Below are 19,464 nucleotides of genomic sequence, written 5' to 3'. Positions count from 1 at the left end.
TGTAACAAGCATATGCATGTGTACCCATTAAATAAAACATTCCAATCACTGGCCTGGCTCACACTAATTTACACAAACATCCACTTGCACTGGGAGCCCCCTGGATCACACAGGCGAAGGAGCCCTGCCCACAGCCAAGTCTCAGCACAGGAATGATTTCTCCCTCTTGATTTTCCCTTAAGAAAGCAAAGGGATCTGTAGCCTGAGAAGCAGTCTCCCTGGACATATAATTTCACTGTGTTTTAGAAGAAAGCAACCATTCTCATTCTGCAGAGGAAGGGCACATTCCCAAGACAATTACTCAGCTCTCTTTTTTTTCTCCCTCTAAGGTTTTTCCCAAAATAGTTCACTTGAATGCTATGAATCTCTAGCACTCTAGTAACCCATACCCACGACCTTTGTTTCGGAGAGCACATCTGTATTCCCCAAACCATTGCTTGGCTCAGAGTTGAGATCCTAAGAGGGAAAAGTTCTGGTTGGGTCGGGGTGCAGCCCCAGGAGGGATGGATCTGGTATAGGCTCGTTAGGAAAACTTCTTACATTTGGTCTCTCCTTTGATGGAGGGATTGAGGCAGGGCCTTGGGCCCAAGGAGGCACAGCCCTGATTCCTAGAACACAGTTCTATTGGCATCTCTGACTGTGGCCTGGCCTCTGCACCACAAGCCCTTGGTGTGGCCCACGACACGATTCTCTCACCAGACAGGGCCTTGCATGACCTGCATGGAGCCATGTCCTCAGCCACCTGCCTGGCACTGGTGACCAGGGACAAGGGCATTGGCTTGGCTGTCCCGAGGGACCTGTGCCAGCAAATCCCCAGGGATGTGGTGCTTATGTCCCAAGACAAGGTGCCGGGCTGGTGGTCATGCAGCAGCTCCTGGTCGGGGGCCTGAGTCCCCACTTCTACCTGCTGGACATCGACACCCTGTAGAGCATCTATGCCCTGTACGACTTCCTGCACAAGGAGTACGGGGCCCTGGCCATGCTGGTCAACAACTCAGGCATCGCCTTCAACAGTAAAAACATGGGAGCATGTAGGGCAGGAAACCTCCCTTAGGGGACCTCCCAGGGTGGGTTGGGGGTGGTGATTGAACCACTACTCTGGGACCCACAGCTCCAACGGGATCTAAAACGGCCTCCCTAGGGAAGGAGGTCAGATTGGAGGTACAGGAGAGCAGAAGCCTCTGGGGGTGCAAGCCTTTCCAGCCAGAGCCTCTTGGCATTGCCATGGATCAGACTTTCAGGTAAATCACTAGATTTTTGCAAGTTTCTCTCTGATTGGATGTGACCATTTGGTGAATGTTTAACCTATTTTGCAATACACAACAAACTGCAAAGAGAGATACACAAATATCTCATTGTGCATCCTTCCCATTGCCTCCAAATTACAAAGCTACACAGCATCAACGCACCCCATAAGTAACATTGGGTTCACGATGAATCATGGAACAGTACATCAAAAACTGATGATGTACGGTATGGTGACTAACATAACATAGTTAAAAACACACACACACACTGGGTTCACTGATCCAGAAATTATAGAGAAGTCACCAGATTACACAGGCAAAAAAATACATATACATGTATATATATTACTGTCACTTCATGGGATCTTCTCAGATGGCTACTACTTTTTTAAAAAAAATTTATTTATTTATTTATTTGACAGAGAGAGACACAGCCAGAGAGGGAACACAAGCAGGGGGAGTGGGAGAGGGAGAAGCAGGCTTCCCGCGGAGCAGGGAGCCCGATGCGGGGCTCAATCCCAGGACCCTGGGATCATGACCCGAGCCGAAGGCAGATGCTTAATGACTGAGTGATCCAGGTGCGCCTGGCTACCACTTTTTAATCTATTCTCCTCCTCCCCTAACAGCTGTTGATCCCACACCGTTTCATATTCAAGGAGAAATGACCATGAAAACAAACTTCTCTGGTCCCCGAGATGCGTGCACAGAACTCTTGCCTCTAATGAAACCCCAAGGTGAGCCTGAGCAGGGGCCCAAGCTGTGGTGGTTCTGCCCTGATCTGGCCCCTTGCCTCTCTGACCTCATCTACAGACCCCTGGCCCCTCTCCTCCCGGACAGACAGCCCTCTGCCTCAGGACTCCCACACACTCGTCCTGCAGTCAGCAGTGCCCTCTGCCCCGCCGGTCCTTCACGACTGCCTCGGTCTTATCCTTCAGGTCTCTCCTCAGAGAGGCCTTTTACTCGCTCCATGCCACTCACAGGTGCAGGACCCTGAGGATTCCTTCCTGGACCCTTCTCCCTCTCCCTCCCCCTCTCTCCCAGGAATTTTATTCAGACTAGTAGACTCCTCACTATTCAAACTTAGTCCAGCCCTAAAATCGGGTGACCTGCCTAGAACATTCCCAGAGCTCTAAATACACATAGATATTTTTGCTGCCTCTCCTTTTCCTGATGACCTCCCATGTCTCCCCAAATCCCACCCCTCCACACTCCCACCCTCATCCCCATCCAAACATCTAAGACATTTCCAGGTGACTCATGTACTTTCCCCAAATCATCCTGACCACAGACCCCAATCCACCCACCAGGATGCTGGAGGTCACCATGCTCAGCTCCTGATTATCACTGACCAGGTCCTAGGGTTGTCCTACAAATTGAGTCCCCAGCCCTCTCCTCCATCGCAGCTCTACAACAGACACTTGCCTGTCATTTCTGAATCACTGCAACCTTCCTAAGCGATCCTGCTTCTCCGGCCTTTTCTTTCTCTGTGCTCTCTGAGTACTCATTTACTCCCGAAAGTCCTTCGGGAGCAAAGTGACTTCTAAGGGAGTTGCAATGGCACACCGGCAAGATATTTACCATCTTCATTCTTTAAATAAGAACCATCAGGAAACCATGAAAAATCTGCTTTGCTTAGAGGAGTTTCCTATAAATTGTCATGGGGAGTCAAACGTAACCCGTCAGTAGCTAGTAGTCTTGAGAGGATTCATCAGGCTCCAAATGTAGTCCTCATTGCAAAATCTGATGCCTTAAGTATCTAACCCAGGTCTGGGTAAACGGCAGTTTTTTTTTCATTGGAAAACGTATGTCCCCTGATGGCCAAGAGTTTTAACAGGTGGAAGCTGTCCTGTGAACCCTGGACATTACGGTCCAGGTGGATTGCCATCCTTCCCAAGTGAAGGCAAAAAGTTATTGGCTATCCTTATCAACTGGAATACTAAAAAAAAAAAAAAAAATGCACTGCTTAGGGTAATTACAGGGGTAAAAATGTGCTTTCCATGGGAATGGATGTCAGTAGCATTCCAGGTTTGGGAACAACAGGGTGCTGAGGGATAACGATGTTATCTGTTGCTCGGAGATCCTGGACAAACCTCCATCCTCAGCTGTTGGGGTCCTTTCCCAAGTGATCCTGCTTCTCCGGTCTTTTCTTTCTCTGTACTCTCTGAGTACAGAGGTGAAAACAGGTGCATTACAGTGACTAGCGCACGGGATGATGAGGACCTGAGTCTTGTAATCCATTATGGGATTGATGCCTTGAAGGTCTCCTTTATTCATAGGGTATTAAGTAAATTTGGGGAGAGGTTTTGAGGGATCTATTTGAATCTTGATGGGAGGTACACTGTGGAGTCTGCCAGTATCAGTTGACGATTTTTCCCATGGAAAGACAATGGCAGCTGATCTAATAGGAATGAATGATCAGCACCCTCAGACCCGGTTATGTTGCCATCAGAGACACAGCATAGGAAAGGTGCCCAAGGGCCACTTATTTCCCCTTGTTGGCCGTGTTGGTTCTTATTGTCAAATTCTATAATTTCTTCCTGCTTTGAGGAGTAAGTCTGGTATGATACGTACCTGAGAAATCTCAGCCCAGTAAACGGATAGGGGCAGGGGAACAAGAAGAAAAGGGTGTGTATCTGTCAAAGGGGCTAGACACAAGGGAAGAAGTTCAGAGACAGGAACCTGTTGAGGCTTATTAGAGACCCCTCTATTTGAACTGTTTTCGTACTCTGAGGCAGGGGCTGCTTTATAGCAGGGAGGTTAAGCACCGAGAGTGTAGGTCCTGTGTCAGTAAGGATAGAGAGAGGTTCATTCCCAATCTGGGGAGTGCTTTGCCCTAGTTGATTAAGAGGGAGGATTGGGAAGAGCCCCTGTAGTTCCTCGGAACCCCATCATTGGAGATCAGGGGGACATGGGAGAGGGTGGCTAGTGGGCTGAAGGTGCCTGAAGCACGTGCCTGAAGAGTGTAACAATCTCTTTCCCAGTGTCCTGGTACCTTGCAGTAATAGCAGAAACTAGTCTTTCAGTTTTGTTTAGGGGCCTTCATTTGCCGGAGTTGAACGTTAAAAATTTCAGCAATCCCTCCTCTACGTGACTTATCTGGGGTGCCAGCAAGCTGCTTTGCCAGGTTACTTAAATCTGGAGTGGCCATAGTTCCCTGGTCCATCCTGGTCCTTTTAGCTAAGAGGGAAAGGTCCGAGATCAGCCCAGAAATAAACACAGAGTTAAATGCTACCCAGGTGGATGCAACGCGACAGGACCGGACTCCCTGTCCTGTCTAAGAAAGTTCTACTACTTCCTTTTTTTTTTTAAGATTTTATTTATTTATTTGAGAGAGAGAGAGAGAAAGAGAGAGACAGACAGAGAGTGCACAAGCAGGGGCAGAGGCCGAGGGAGAAGCAGGCTCCCTGCTGAGCAGGGAGCTTGATGTGGGACTCGATCCCAGGACCCCGGGATCATGACCTGAGCCGAAGGCAGACGCTTAACCGACTGAACCACCCAGGTGCCCCGAAGGTTCTACTGCTTCTAAAGGAAGACCATGAACAGACACTTCTCTAAAGAAGACATACAAATGGCTAACAGACACATGAAAAAATGTTCATCATCACTAGCCATCAGGGAAATTCAAATCAAAACCACATTGAGATACCACCTTACACCAGTTAGAATGGCAAAAACTGACAAGGCGAGAAACAACAAATGTTGGAGAGGTTGTGGAGAAAGGGGAACCCTCTTACACTGTTGGTGGGAATGCAAGCTGGTGTAGCCACTATGGAAAACAGTGTGGAGGTGCCGCAAAAGGTTAAAAAGTAGAGCTACCCTATGAGCCAGCAATTGCACTTCTGGGTATTTACTAACATAACATAATAAAATAAAATTAAAAAAACAACAACAACAACTCTCCATGAGGCCTCTCAGCATCCAAGGGCAAAAGGGTCAACTGGATGGGGGTCTCTGCTCCTTCTGGGCTTTTGATGCCTTTTGGTCCACCCATGTCTGTTCTCACCCACCCAAGGCAGCAGGCATTCAGGAGGATCTTGTCTCCTTTCCTCTGCTCAGTTTCCTGGTCTGGACAGGACTGAGAAACTGATTTTTATCACTCCATAACTGGTATCAGGCCAGCCCTCTCCTGTGCACGCCTTTCTTTGTGTCTTCCACATACTTGTAAATGAGCCCTACTAGCTCCTCCTCTGTGATAGTCTTGCTTATAATCTCCTGGTGCAGTTCTGGGCTGCACTTTTTTAAGGGCTACAAAGCTCATTATGTTAGACACAGCTCCTTATGATAGACACATTCACCACTATGCCTAAAATACAACATAGAGAGTCATGTAGAATGGCATGCATGAGGATGATGAATACCAAAATTGCTAGTATTTTGTTCATTTGGGAGACAATTACCAGTTTGCTATGAGTATTAATGAAGACTGCCTCTGTAAGTGAAGGACACGGTACAGTTTTAAAACTTGTTTTACCCATAATGTCTCAGAGTATGTCAGAAAACGATCTAATGGGACTGGGAAGTGTCCAGATGTTCCATAAAGAGAAGAAAGTGCCATATACAGGAACATGCTAAGCAGAATATAAGGAGACACTCTGTGTAATCATGAGTAGAGAGCCACTTTTCCTCATAGGTCCCCTTTGGGATCACCTGAAGATCTTGTGGTCACTAGGTCAGTATGCCATGAACAAGTGTCTATTAACCAGTAAACAGCTGAGCCGTTTATTGATGGCATTTGAACGAGAACAGACTGCATGGGGTTAGGCTGACACTCTGCTGTAGCAGGTGTAAACAAATCACCTCGATGCGCTGAGTTGCATGCTTTTTTCTTTAGGTTTGGGATTTCATCATCTCAGGAGCAGTGACAAACTGCCTGGCAATATGGTCATGGAAAGGGGGAGTGGAAAAGTGACATGTTAATGAGATGCTATAAAAAGGAATGAAGTCCAGGGGCACCTGGGTGGCTCAGTCGGTTAAGCGTCTGCCTTTGGCTCAGGTCATGATCTCAGGGTCCTGGGGTGGACCCCTTGGGCTCCCTGCTCATCAGGGAGTCTGCTTCTCCCTCTCCCTCTGTCTCTTCCCCCTGCTCATGCTCTCTCTCTGTCTTTCTCTCAAATAAATAAATAAAATCTTTAAAAAAAAAAAAGGAATGAAGTCCATGCTACAACATGGATGGACCTTGATAACATTATCTGAAATAAAGAGACCAGTATAAGAGACCATTTATTTTATGATTCTATATATATATGGAATGTCCAGAAAAGGAAATGTAGTGAAAGTAGATTGGTGGTTGCTTGGGGCAGAGAGAATGGGGGAACAGAGGGCTGATAACTAAGGGCACAGGATCTCTCTGGGCTGATGACTGTGCTAATCTTGAAGCGGTGATGGTTCCATAACTCTGCCCATTACTAAAGTCCACTGCGTTCTATACCTGAAATGGGTGAAGTGTATGATATGTGAATTGTATCTCAATAAAGCTGTTAAAAGTGTAAAGCATTGACACATTTCTCACTAACGCTTTTTTGAAAATATAGTTAGTATTTATAACAATGAACTTGTAGTGACGTGTAAATAGTTTACTATTTTTATATTACAATGAATACTTTAAACTTTATGAAAATGTAATACTGCAATTAGATTCAAGAAAATTACAAAACTCTCTTTTCTAACTGTAAATATCCAGGAAAGGCTGTCCTCATCACTGAACTCTGAGCTCCCTCCCACCAAGGATGGCAGTGCCACAAAAAATCAATAAAAAGATAATGCATGGCTGACTCTCATTGGTGATCTTTAGAGATAATTAAAAGGAATTATGGAAACTGTCTTATTAATGTAGGGGTCTTCGAAGTTGAACACCTTTTAGAAACAGGTCAGTTGTTCCAGTTCTTCATTTCGTCTATAACAATGAAAGGATAAAAATAAAAGGAACCTACCTCTGAAATGTTTTAGTAAGCACTTCTGAGAGATTTATGACTTAGCACTACTAGAATTTATTTTATTTTCAAAAATATTATCTGCCTATGTAATACTAAAAATAATACATGTTCATGACTGAAAATTGCAAAACACAGAAGTATATGAAATAAAATAAGATAGGGCAGAGGGACCCATACTGGGTAACTGGTATACCAGAAAGGCAGCTGCCTTTACTCACAGGGGCTTGGGACCATTTTCTTATGTACCTGTAGTGAAGACAGTAGATGGAGAAACTCTACTAACTTTCTGTAGACTGTTAGTAATGAAGTGATGACCTCTTTTCTATTCTGAATTGTCTATCTCAGGAAGTCTAGAATCAGCTGTGGAAATATTGACCTGTTTATATGAGGGAAGCCTGATAGGGAGTAAAAGGTTTTTGTAGGTAAATTCCTAGATGTGGATGCTGCAACCAGCCCCTTTTCTCCAAGCCTGTCCTACCCACTGACCACATCCCCAAGCGGGCAGAGCGGCCACCTGCGGCTTCTCTGTATAACTGAGTAAGACTGTAGACCCTTCGGGACTGATAGCTCAGGACAGGAAACACAGGTGCAGGAAGCATGAACAACTTGTAGAGCTTCCATATCAAAAGACTCTGATCCAAACATTTTGGTTCAAGTGTAGTCATGGCTTTCAAGGGTTATTTCAGAGACTCTGAACTGTAATGTACATGACCTATGTGTTAAGAAGTATATGGGCCATCCTGATGTCCTTGTGCTAAGTGTTTGTGAGTACATGGAAGTGTGTGAGATGTGTGTGAATGTGAGTATGTTGTGTGAGACAGAGACACAGAGACCGTGCTCGTGCACAGTCCTTTAGGTTTCTCAGAGAGGCCCCAGGGGCTCTGTGGTGGGAAGACACTGGCCCCAATCAAGCTGAGTTTTTTTTTTTTTATTGTTTGTACCTCTAGGCTTCCTGGGTAAGAAATCACATGAGGAACAGGATCCTCAGCATAAAATATTTGAGGACCTTGAGTAGTGGGAAGAACCATTAGTTTGGATGCCACACGACCTCAGTCTCAGGCTGAACATGTGATCTTGAGATCTGTTTTTCCTTCATGTTCTTAGTGGGGACAGTAGATAAATTGCCTAGAACATCAAATCTAGTAACATCCCTACACTGCACCTTTCTAGAACCACAATATGTCAGGGTGTGTGTGAGTGAGCTACCTTTATTCCCCCCACACGCCCCCTAGCTTCCTCTAGTGATTTTTCTAGACTATAGGCAGTTGACAAGCAGTACCGTCTCAAATCAAGGTTGTTAACACCTTCTTCAAGGTTTACATGGTATGTGTGGCCTTAACAAGACTGTATTTCCTCCTAGTACTTTTACACTACTATCTGATGGACAAGAGTGTTCAGACTTCACAGGTACGCCTGATTCCTCAGGATGGTCAGTCCGTAATATATTTTGGAAATAAAGGTATATTATAATTTAAAGAGAGTAAAGAAGAATAACAGCTTATCAGCATTAAAGAGAATATTCTTCAAGTTCAGGAATAGGAATTTGGGGGAATAGGAGGGAGAAGACATGAAATGTGGGAAGAGATTTAAATGGCTCTGATATTGATTGAAGCGTTAAGATTGGTGGTGGGTACCTGGTCACTATAGATTCTTATATTTTCTGTGGCTCAATTATTTCAGGAATACTGTTTTTACAGAAAGCATTAAAAAAGAAGAATTCCCCATCTGTTATTCCTCAGTATCTGTAATGTCACCCTATTCTTTTGTATTCTCCTTCCAAAGCAAAAAACAAAGTGAACATTGGCCTTTTCAATGTGTTCTGCGTCCACAGAGATCTGGCGAAGTCATTCAAGATTGTTTTTTTGTTTTGTGTTGTTTTTATTCTTTTTAAAATTCAAACAAGTTAGCATATACTGCATTATTAGTTTCAGAGGTAGAATTTAGTGATTCATCATTGCATACAACTCCCAGTGCTCATCTGGTGCCCTCCCTAATGCCCATCACCCAATTGTCCCTTCCTCCTATCCACCTCCCCTCCAGCAATCCTCAGTTTGCTTCCTAGAGTTCAGCTCTCTTATGGTTTGCCTCCCTTTCTATTTTCATCTTATTTTATTTTTCCTTCCCTTCCCCTATGTTCATCTGCTTTGTTTCTTAAATTCCACACATGAGTGAAATCATATGGTATTTGTCTTTCTCTGACTAACTTATTTCATTTAGCAGAGTACCCTCTAGTTCCATCCATGTCATTGCAAATGACAAGATTTCATTCTTTTTGATGCCTGAGTAATATTCTACTGTGTGTGTGTGTGTGTGTGTGTGTGTGTGTGTGTGTACCACATCTTTTTTTTTAAATTTTATTTTGTTACGTTAGTCACCATACAATACATCATTAGTTGTTGATGTAGTGATCCACGCTTCATTGTTTTCGTATAACAGTCAATGCTCCATGCAGTACATGCCCTCCTTAATACCCATCACCAGGCTATCCCATCCCCCACCCCCTCCCCTCTAACACCCTCAGTTTGTTTCTTGGAGTCCATAGTCTCTCATGCTTCATCTCTCCCTCTGGATCTCCCCCTTCATTTTTCCCTTCTTTCTTCTAATGTCCTCTGTGCTATTCCTTATCTTCCACAAATAAGTGAAACCATATGGTAATTGACTTTCTCTGCTTGACTTAGTTCACTTAGCATAATCTCCTCCACTCCCATCCATGTTGACGTAAAAGTTGGGTATTCATCCTTTCTGATGGCTGAGTCATATTCCATTGTATATATGGACCACATCTTCTTTATCCATTCGTCTGTTGAAGGGCATCTCTGCTCTTTCCACGGTTTGGCTATTGCGGACACTGCTGCTATGAACATTGGGGTGCATATGGCCCTTCTTTTCACTACATCTTATATCTCATCTTCTTTATCCATTCATATGTCCATAGACATCTGGCCTTTGCATCATAGGTTCTGATATATGAGAAAGGAGGGACAGTATTTTCTTTTGGTTATCCTAGCTAGAATTTCTCTCAGATAGTCTCCCCAAAGAGGCTAATGACCTGGTAACATGGCCACAGTGGCTGCCATCCCCCCAACTAATGGAAGAAATCTCCTATTTCAGAAGGCAAGAAAACCCTGCTTTCACACTGAGAATATAGCTTGCATTTCCATGTCCATGAAGTCCAGTTTCCACGAGGCAAGATGAATTGTTTGATTAAAGCCTGCCTTAGCAAATGCAGGAGAGCACTCACTCCTCATTCTGGTCCAAGGTCAACACACAGCAAGCACCAACACTGTTCAGTAAGTGAGAAAAAAACTCGGCCAGAAGTCATTTTTGACTTCTAAGGGGAATACCTGTAGGATGTATGGTGGTGGCACAAGGAACTCCATCCCATTCTCAAGTGTTGGGATGAGTAAAGGAGTCAGGTGACATTTGGAAAAGCTGTCCTTCGTCTGAAGCACTAGTGAACTCAGTATTAGGAGTAGTAGAACTACTAGTTCTTAGAGAGGACAGGGAAAGGGGGCAGAGCTGAGAGTAAGTTGTTCCTGCAAGTATGCAATTCCAATCCACAAATCTTAATCCTCTGTGAATGGCAAACATCACTATATGGAGTTGGAAGGCAGGCTGGAAGGAAGCTCTCACACCCTACTACTCCTACTCAGTTGCAGACTCAACATGAAGAGAGGGACTTGATCATACAATGAGCTGACCTTTACATGGATACAACTGTACTCTTCCAGCCGGAATAAAATATGCTTTCTTTACTTCCTGGAGCAACAGCCTAGCCCAGGAAAAGCCACTACACTTCCAACTCCCACTTTACTCCAATGGACTTTTAGTTTAAAGCAGCTCTCCCAACTTACCTATTTTCTCCTTAAAAAAGTATACCTTTCCTTTTTCCCTATGGTTTTGTTGCAGCCTGTTTTTCCTGGATTGCAATTCTCTTTATTCCCAAATAATAAGTAAAGTAGCTGGCATTTTTTACAAATTTTTAATATATTTTTACAATTAAAATTATTCGGTGATATGTACAAGGATCCAGGGAAGACAAGGACTCTCGGGCTGGTGGACAAGCAGGTGTGAGATCCATGGAGGTGTTTGGGTTCACTGCTTTCTAAGGGACTCTGGGGTTTGAAGGTAAGCTTTTCTCCTGGATTTCTAGCTCCATGCTTTGTGTCTGTGTTCTCTAGGCTCTATTTGGGATCTGTTTCAGGTATTTATTTATTTGTTTCTTAATCTCTGAGAGTATTCATTTGGCTTGTGGTGTGATTCCTTCTGAGAATTAGATTGTTTGTAATGGAACTGTTTTTGGCCTGTGGTCCTATTCCCCTTTGGGATTAGACTGTTCCTGTGGGAATGGCGCCAGTTTGAACTATGTTGGCTCTCGGTCCCATTCTCCTTTGGGATTGGACTGTTTCTGTTGGAAAGGTGCCAGTTGGAATTGCATAGGCCTTTGATCCAGTTTCTTTTTGGGATTGGGCTGTTCTGGTTGGAACTGTGCCAGTTGGAAATGCACTAGCCTTGGGTCCAAGTTCTGTTCGGTACTGGACTGTTCCACTTGTAACTGGCTGGCTTCTGGTCTGATTCCTTCTGGAACTAGGTTGTTTTGTGAAACCTCTAAAAATGAGATCCTTGTCCTCAAAATGCTGTCAGGGCGCCCCTCCCATTGGGACTGTGGCTGGTTTTATGTTTAAAATCTATGGTCCTTCTGCGTGTACATTGTTAACTAAATGGACTGACTTAACCAAAAGTAATTTAGAACTTGTTAACGTTAAAATGGAACAGCCAGTTATTTTACCAGTAACAGATGGGTATATTCGGGGATAAAAGAGAAGTGTAAGCCAGATTGGAAAAAACAAGCTGCAACAAAACCTTAGGCAAGTCCAGGGAATGAAGGAGAGGCATGCTTTCTAAAGGAGAAAAGGGGTACGTTGGGAAGGCTTTTTTTAAATTTAAATTTAAATTTTTTTATTATGTTACGTTAGTCACCATACAGTACATCATTAGTTTTTGATGTAGTGTTCCATGATTCATTGTTTGTGTATAACACCCAGTGCTCCATGCAATACGTGCCCTCCTTAATCCCCATCACTGGGCTAACCCATTCCCCCACTCTCCTCCCCTCTAAAACCCTCAGTTTGTTTCCCAGAGTCCATAGTCTCGCATGGTTCATCAACCCCTCTGGATTCCCCCCATTTCATTTTTCCCTTCCTTCTCCTCATGTCCTCCATGTTATTCCTTATATTCCACAAATAAGTGAAACCGTATGATAGTTGACTTTCTCTGCTTGACTTATTTCACTCAGCATAATCTCCTGCAGTTCCATCCATGTTGATGCAAAAGCTGGGTATTCATCCTTTCTGACAGCTGAGTAATATTCCATTGTATATATGGACCGCATCTTCTTTATCCATTCGTCTGTTGAAGGGCATCTCGGCTCTTTCCACAGTTTGGCTATTGTGGACATTGCTGCTATGAACATTGGGATGCATGTGGCCCTTCTTTTCACTACATCTGTATATTTGGGGTAGATGCCCAGTAGTGCAACTACTGGGTCGTAGGGAAGGCTTTGATAAACTAAAAGTCCCTTGGTGTAAATTGGGAGTTGGAAACGCAGTGACTTTTCATTGGCTGAGTGTTGCCCCAGGGGATAAGGAAAGTGTCTCATTTTCTGGCTGGAATAGTAGAGTAGTATCCATGTGCAAGGCCAAGTCTGTTTAAGGTCAAGTTCGGCTCTTCTTGTTGAGTCTGCAATTGAGTAGCTGTGGTAGGGCATGAGAGCTCTCCCTGTGGACACCTCCCAACTCCATTTAGTGAGGCTTCTTGTTACTAAATTTCAGAAACTTTAGTAACCATAATGGGGGACTTTTACTATACCCAAACATGTTTTATTCAAAATTCGGTTATAAAGCCGCGTCTCCTTAAAAGGAAAGGAAAAAAACTCCAACAACCCCGAATGCAATGCCTATTTTAGCTGGTAACTTGAGGCTTCCAGATGTTTTCAGGATTCTAAGTTTGCCTCTTTGAAAAGTACTATTTCTAAATCAACTGAAGCAAAGAATTGAAAGAAGTCAAAATGGCTTCTGAGGCCTCTCTCTCCCTCCCCTCCTTCTGTATCTACAGAGGGGAGGTGGTCATCTTGGCTTGCCAGGCCTAGGCACCACCTTCTTCTGTCTCTCTGCACCCTATTACTCCCCTCCACCCTCTCATTCTGATCCTTTCCTGAACCTCCCTTTTTGTCTGAAGCTTCATTGGCTCCCTCCTCTCCTGAACCTATTCAAACCTGCCCCTTTCAAGCATCTAAATAGACCCCACATTTCTTATGTTCGGTGGACTAAGGCTGAATTGCGAGCCATAATAAGAGAGTTTGCTAAAGCCACTGAGGATCCCCATGGGTTTGCTGAAGAATTTAACATAATTATTCAAACTTACCAACCAGGTTTCTCAGATTTATATCTGTTGGTGCACATGCTTGTTGGTGAAGTTCAGGCCAAACATTGGATGAAGCTAGCCCAGTGGGAACATCCTGAACAGGATTTAGAGAACAGATCCTTAACTTCTGGCAAGGCACTAGCAAATTTGCTGGAAATCTCCACTGAGCAATTTCAGTGGCTTTTCTTAAGCCTGTGGACTGGAACAAAATTCAGTCCTGTCCACAAGAGTCTGATGAATCTGTTCATGGTAACTACTCCAAATTGTCTTTAAAGAAAATTCTGGTCTTCCTTTATTTTTATTATTATTATTTTTAAATTTAATTTAATTTTATTAGGTTATGTTAGTCACCATACAATACATCATTAATTGTTGATGTAGTGATCCATGCTTCATTGTTTTCATATAACACCCAGTGCTCCATGCAGTATGTGCCCTCCTTAATACCCATCACCAGGCTAACCCATCCCCTCACCCCCTCCCCTCTAAAGCCCTCAGTTTGTTTCTCGGAGTCCATAGTCTCTCATGGCTCAGCTCCCCCTCCGATCCCCCCGCCTTCATTTTTCCCTTCCTTCTCCTAATGTCCTCCGTGCTATCCCTTATGTTCCACAAATAAATGAAACCATAGGATAATTGGCTTTCTCTGCTTGACTTATTTCACTTGGCATCATCTCCTCCAGTCCCATCCATGTTGATGTAAAAGTTGGGTATTCATCCTTTCCGATGGCTGAGTCATATTCCATTGTATATATGGACCACATCTTCTTTATCCATTCGTCTGTTGAAGGGCATCTCGGCTCTTTCCACAGTTTGGCTATTGTGGACATTGCTGCTATGAACATTGGGGTGCATATGGTCCTTCTTTTCACTACATCTATGTCTTTGGGGTAAATGCCCAGTAGTGCAATTGCTGGGTCATAGGGTAGCTCTACTTTTTAACTTTTTGCGGCACCTCCACACTGTTTTCCATAGTGGCTACACCAGCTTGCATTCCCACCAACAGTGTAAGAGGGTTCCCCTTTCTCCACAACCTCTCCAACATTTGTTGTTTCTCGCCTTGTCAGTTTTTGCCATTCTAACTGGTGTAAGGTGGTATCTCAATGTGGTTTTGATTTGAATTTCCCTGATGGCTAGTGATGATGAACATTTTTTCATGTGTCTGTTAGCCATTTGTATGTCTTCTTTAGAGAAGTGTCTGTTCATGGTCTTCCTTTAGAAGCAGTAGAACCTTCGGGGCACCTGGGTGGTTCAGTCGGTTAAGCGTCTGCCTTCGGCTCAGGTCATGATCCCGGGGTCCTGGGATCGAGTCCCACATCAAGCTCCCTGCTCAGCAGGGAGCCTGCTTCTCCCTCGGCCTCTGCCCCTGCTTGTGCACTCTCTGTCTGTCTCTCTCTTTCTCTCTCTCAAATAAATAAATAAAATCTTAAAAAAAAAAAAAAAAGGAAGTAGTAGAACTTTCTTAGACAGGACAGGGAGTCCGGTCCTGTCGCGTTGCATCCACCTGGGTAGCATTTAACTCTGTGTTTATTTCTGGGCTGATCTCGGACCTTTCCCTCTTAGCTAAAAGGACCAGGATGGACCAGGGAACTATGGCCACTCCAGATTTAAGTAACCTGGCAAAGCAGCTTGCTGGCACCCCAGATAAGTCACGTAGAGGAGGGATTGCTGAAATTTTTAACGTTCAACTCCGGCAAATGAAGGCCCCTAAACAAAACTGAAAGACTAGTTTCTGCTATTACTGCAAGGTACCAGGACACTGGGAAAGAGATTGTTACACTCTTCAGGCACGTGCTTCAGGCACCTTCAGCCCACTAGCCACCCTCTCCCATGTCCCCCTGATCTCCAATGATGGGGTTCCGAGGAACTACAGGGGCTCTTCCCAATCCTCCCTCTTAATCAACTAGGGCAAAGCACTCCCCAGATTGGGAATGAACCTCTCTCTATCCTTACTGACACAGGACCTACACTCTCGGTGCTTAACCTCCCTGCTATAAAGCAGCCCCTGCCTCAGAGTACGAAAACAGTTCAAATAGAGGGGTCTCTAATAAGCCTCAACAGGTTCCTGTCTCTGAACTTCTTCCCTTGTGTCTAGCCCCTTTGACAGATACACACCCTTTTCTTCTTGTTCCCCTGCCCCTATCCGTTTACTGGGCTGAGATTTCTCAGGTACGTATCATACCAGACTTACTCCTCAAAGCAGGAAGAAATTATAGAATTTGACAATAAGAACCAACACGGCCAACAAGGGGAAATAAGTGGCCCTTGGGCACCTTTCCTATGCTGTGTCTCTGATGGCAACATAACCGGGTCTGAGGGTGCTGATCATTCATTCCTATTAGATCAGCTGCCATTGTCTTTCCATGGGAAAAATCGTCAACTGATACTGGCAGACTCCACAGTGTACCTCCCATCAAGATTCAAATAGATCCCTCAAAACCTCTCCCCAAATTTACTTAATACCCTATGAATAAAGGAGACCTTCAAGGCATCAATCCCATAATGGATTACAAGACTCAGGTCCTCATCATCCCGTGCGCTAGTCACTGTAACGCACCTGTTTTCACCTCTGTACTCAGAGAGTACAGAGAAAGAAAAGACCGGAGAAGCAGGATCACTTGGGAAAGGACCCCAACAGCTGAGGATGGAGGTTTGTCCAGGATCTCCGAGCAACAGATAACATCGTTATCCCTCAGCACCCTGTTGTTCCCAAACCTGGAATGCTACTGACATCCATTCCCATGGAAAGCACATTTTTACCCCTGTAATTACCCTAAGCAGTGCATTTTTTTTTTTTTTTTTAGTATTCCAGTTGATAAGGATAGCCAATAACTTTTTGCCTTCACTTGGGAAGGATGGCAATCCACCTGGACCGTAATGTCCAGGGTTCACAGGACAGCTTCCACCTGTTAAAACTCTTGGCCATCAGGGGACATACGTTTTCCAATGAAAAAAAAACTGCCGTTTACCCAGACCTGGGTTAGATACTTAAGGCATCAGATTTTGCAATGAGGACTACATTTGGAGCCTGATGAATCCTCTCAAGACTACTAGCTACTGACGGGTTACGTTTGACTCCCCATGACAATTTATAGGAAACTCCTCTAAGCAAAGCAGATTTTTCATGGTTTCCTGATGGTTCTTATTTAAAGAATGAAGATGGTAAATATCTTGCCGGTGTGCCATTGCAACTCCCTTAGAAGTCACTTTGCTCCCGAAGGACTTTCGGGAGTAAATGAGTACTCAGAGAGCACAGAGAAAGAAAAGGCCGGAGAAGCAGGATCGCTTAGGAAGGTTGCAGTGATTCAGAAATGACAGGCAAGTGTCTGTTGTAGAGCTGCGATGGAGGAGAGGGCTGGGGACTCAATTTGTAGGACAACCCTAGGACCTGGTCAGTGATAATCAGGAGCTGAGCATGGTGACCTCCAGCATCCTGGTGGGTGGATTGGGGTCTGTGGTCAGGATGATTTGGGGAAAGTACATGAGTCACCTGGAAATGTCTTAGATGTTTGGATGGGGATGAGGGTGGGAGTGTGGAGGGGTGGGATTTGGGGAGACATGGGAGGTCATCAGGAAAGGAGAGGCAGCAAAAATATCTATGTGTATTTAGAGCTCTGGGAATGTTCTAGGCAGGTCACCCGATTTTAGGGCTGGACTAAGTTTGAATAGTGAGGAGTCTACTAGTCTGAATAAAATTCCTGGGAGAGAGGGGGAGGGAGAGGGAGAAGGGTCCAGGAAGGAATCCTCAGGGTCCTGCACCTGTGAGTGGCATGGAGCGAGTAAAAGGCCTCTCTGAGGAGAGACCTGAAGGATAAGACCGAGGCAGTCGTGAAGGACCGGCGGGGCAGAGGGCACTGCTGACTGCAGGACGAGTGTGTGGGAGTCCTGAGGCAGAGGGCTGTCTGTCCGGGAGGAGAGGGGCCAGGGGTCTGTAGATGAGGTCAGAGAGGCAAGGGGCCAGATCAGGGCAGAACCACCACAGCTTGGGCCCCTGCTCAGGCTCACCTTGGGGTTTCATTAGAGGCAAGAGTTCTGTGCACGCATCTCGGGGACCAGAGAAGTTTGTTTTCATGGTCATTTCTCCTTGAATATGAAACGGTGTGGGATCAACAGCTTCCCGGGGAGAAAGAGAGTAGCGTTAATAGTAGTCTTGTGGGAAAATTCCACAGAATGATGTATGTTAAAAAAGTGCATGTGAAGTCTGGTGAATTTTGTGTAAAACTGGCATCTAGTTTACAGTCTTGTGACACTGACAATTTTCTCATTTGATAATGCTGTAGTGCTATAAGATGGCACCACTGGGGAAGGCTGGGTGAAGGGCTGGTGGCCACATTGGCTTTCTTGTTAACCAATTTGTGCAGTTTTCTTGTTTATTTCAAAATGCAGTAAAAATAACCCAGTTGCCTTAAAATCCAATGAGAGAAACTCACTGACAATCTGGAAAAAAATCCCCGGGAATCGGAGGAAGCACAAAGGTCCCTCTGGCTGATAAGCACTGCAATTTCTGCTGGACTCTGCCTGAGCCCCACCCCTGGCCTTCCATCCCTCCTCCTGCCCTAAAGAGCCAGTTGGATGCCCCAGGCCTGAGGAGCCGGACCGCATTGATTCCCCAACAGACGGAGCCCACCCGGGCTGGAGGAGCTCAGGAGGTCCGCCTCCCCTTCTAGCTGCCATCCCCTTACGCTTGAAGGCGATGCCCGCGTCGTTGACCAGCACGTCCAGGCCCCGGTACTCCTTGCGCAGGAAGTCGCGCAGGGCGCCGATGCTCTGCAGGTCGTCGATGTCCAGCAGGTGGAAGCGGGGACGCAGGCCCTCGGCCTGGAGCTGCTGCACGGCCGCGCGGCCCCGCGCCTCGTCCCGCGCCGTGAGCACCACGTCCCCGGAGAACTGCCGGCACAGGTCGCGCGCGATGGCGAAGCCGATGCCCTTGTTGGCCCCGGTCACCAGCGCCACGCGGGTGGCTGACGACATGGCTGTGTGCGGGACGCCCTACTTATATCCAAGCCCTGTGGTGTACAGGTGGGAGGAGGGTTTTGAAGCCCTTTCTCAAACTTAAAAAAACTCGTCAGGGTCCGTCTTATTTTCCCCACTTTAAAGTGAGGAAATGGATCCTCAGAAATTTCGTAAATTAGTTCAGTGTTAGGAAATGATTTTTCTTCCTCTTATTTCCTATTTACAACAGAGGAATAGGGGACTATAAAATCAAATCTCATTTGTGTACTGTCCCGCATGGGAGCCACAGCCACTAGGGTTAGTTAAACATAAATTTAATAGAAATAATACAATTTAAAATTCAGTCTTTAGTTGCATTAGTTATATTTCAAGCACTCAGTAGTCACATGTGTTAGTGGACACTGTATTGGACAGTGCAGATCTATAGTATTTCTGTCACAATAGAAAGTTACAAGCAATGCTTTAGATAGATTCCAATTATGTTGCAATTTAAGGTGGGTTTCCAAGCAGTTGCAAAAAACAAAACTAACACTCTGGGAAAGACCTTTGCTTTCTTTGACCTAAATTTTTATTGAGATAATTGCAGATTCACATGTAGTAGTTAAAAAAAAAAACCCCAAAACCCCAAAGATTCCTTATACTTTACTCAGTTTTCCTCTATGGTAATATTTTGCAACACTATAGTACAATATCATAATGAGGATATTGACATCAAAACAATCCACCAATCATATTCAGATTTCCTCAGTTTTACTAGTACTTATTATTGTTTATATTTGGATTTATACAATTTTACCACATATAGGTTTGTGCACCACTACAGTCATCAGCACAAGGACCCCCCAGTGTTGCTTTTTTATAGCCAAACATATCTCTTTTGCCCCCCACCCCCCATTCCCACTGCCTCGGAA

The 19,464-nt window shown here is 44.9% G+C and overlaps 1 protein-coding gene and 1 pseudogene across 1 annotated transcript; one reads left to right on the top strand and one right to left on the bottom strand.

Annotated features, from left to right (window-relative positions):
* Positions 1-728: 728 nt before the first annotated feature.
* On the top strand, positions 729-2,241 carry LOC113918456 (annotated as a pseudogene).
* A 2,880-nt stretch (positions 2,242-5,121) lies between these two features.
* On the bottom strand, positions 5,122-18,571 carry LOC113918461 (carbonyl reductase [NADPH] 1-like). The gene is given in 6 exon segments (XM_035722590.1): positions 5,122-5,311; positions 5,313-5,372; positions 5,374-5,490; positions 5,492-5,522; positions 17,606-17,713; positions 18,283-18,571. Coding segments are annotated over 6 exon segments (795 nt in total).
* Positions 18,572-19,464: the final 893 nt, after the last annotated feature.

The sequence above is a fragment of the Zalophus californianus genome, chromosome 1 (assembly GCF_009762305.2).
Source record: "Zalophus californianus isolate mZalCal1 chromosome 1, mZalCal1.pri.v2, whole genome shotgun sequence".
Taxonomy (NCBI): domain Eukaryota; kingdom Metazoa; phylum Chordata; class Mammalia; order Carnivora; family Otariidae; genus Zalophus; species Zalophus californianus.
The sequence above is the reverse complement of the archived record's forward strand: the minus strand, read 5'-3'. Positions and strand labels throughout refer to the sequence as shown.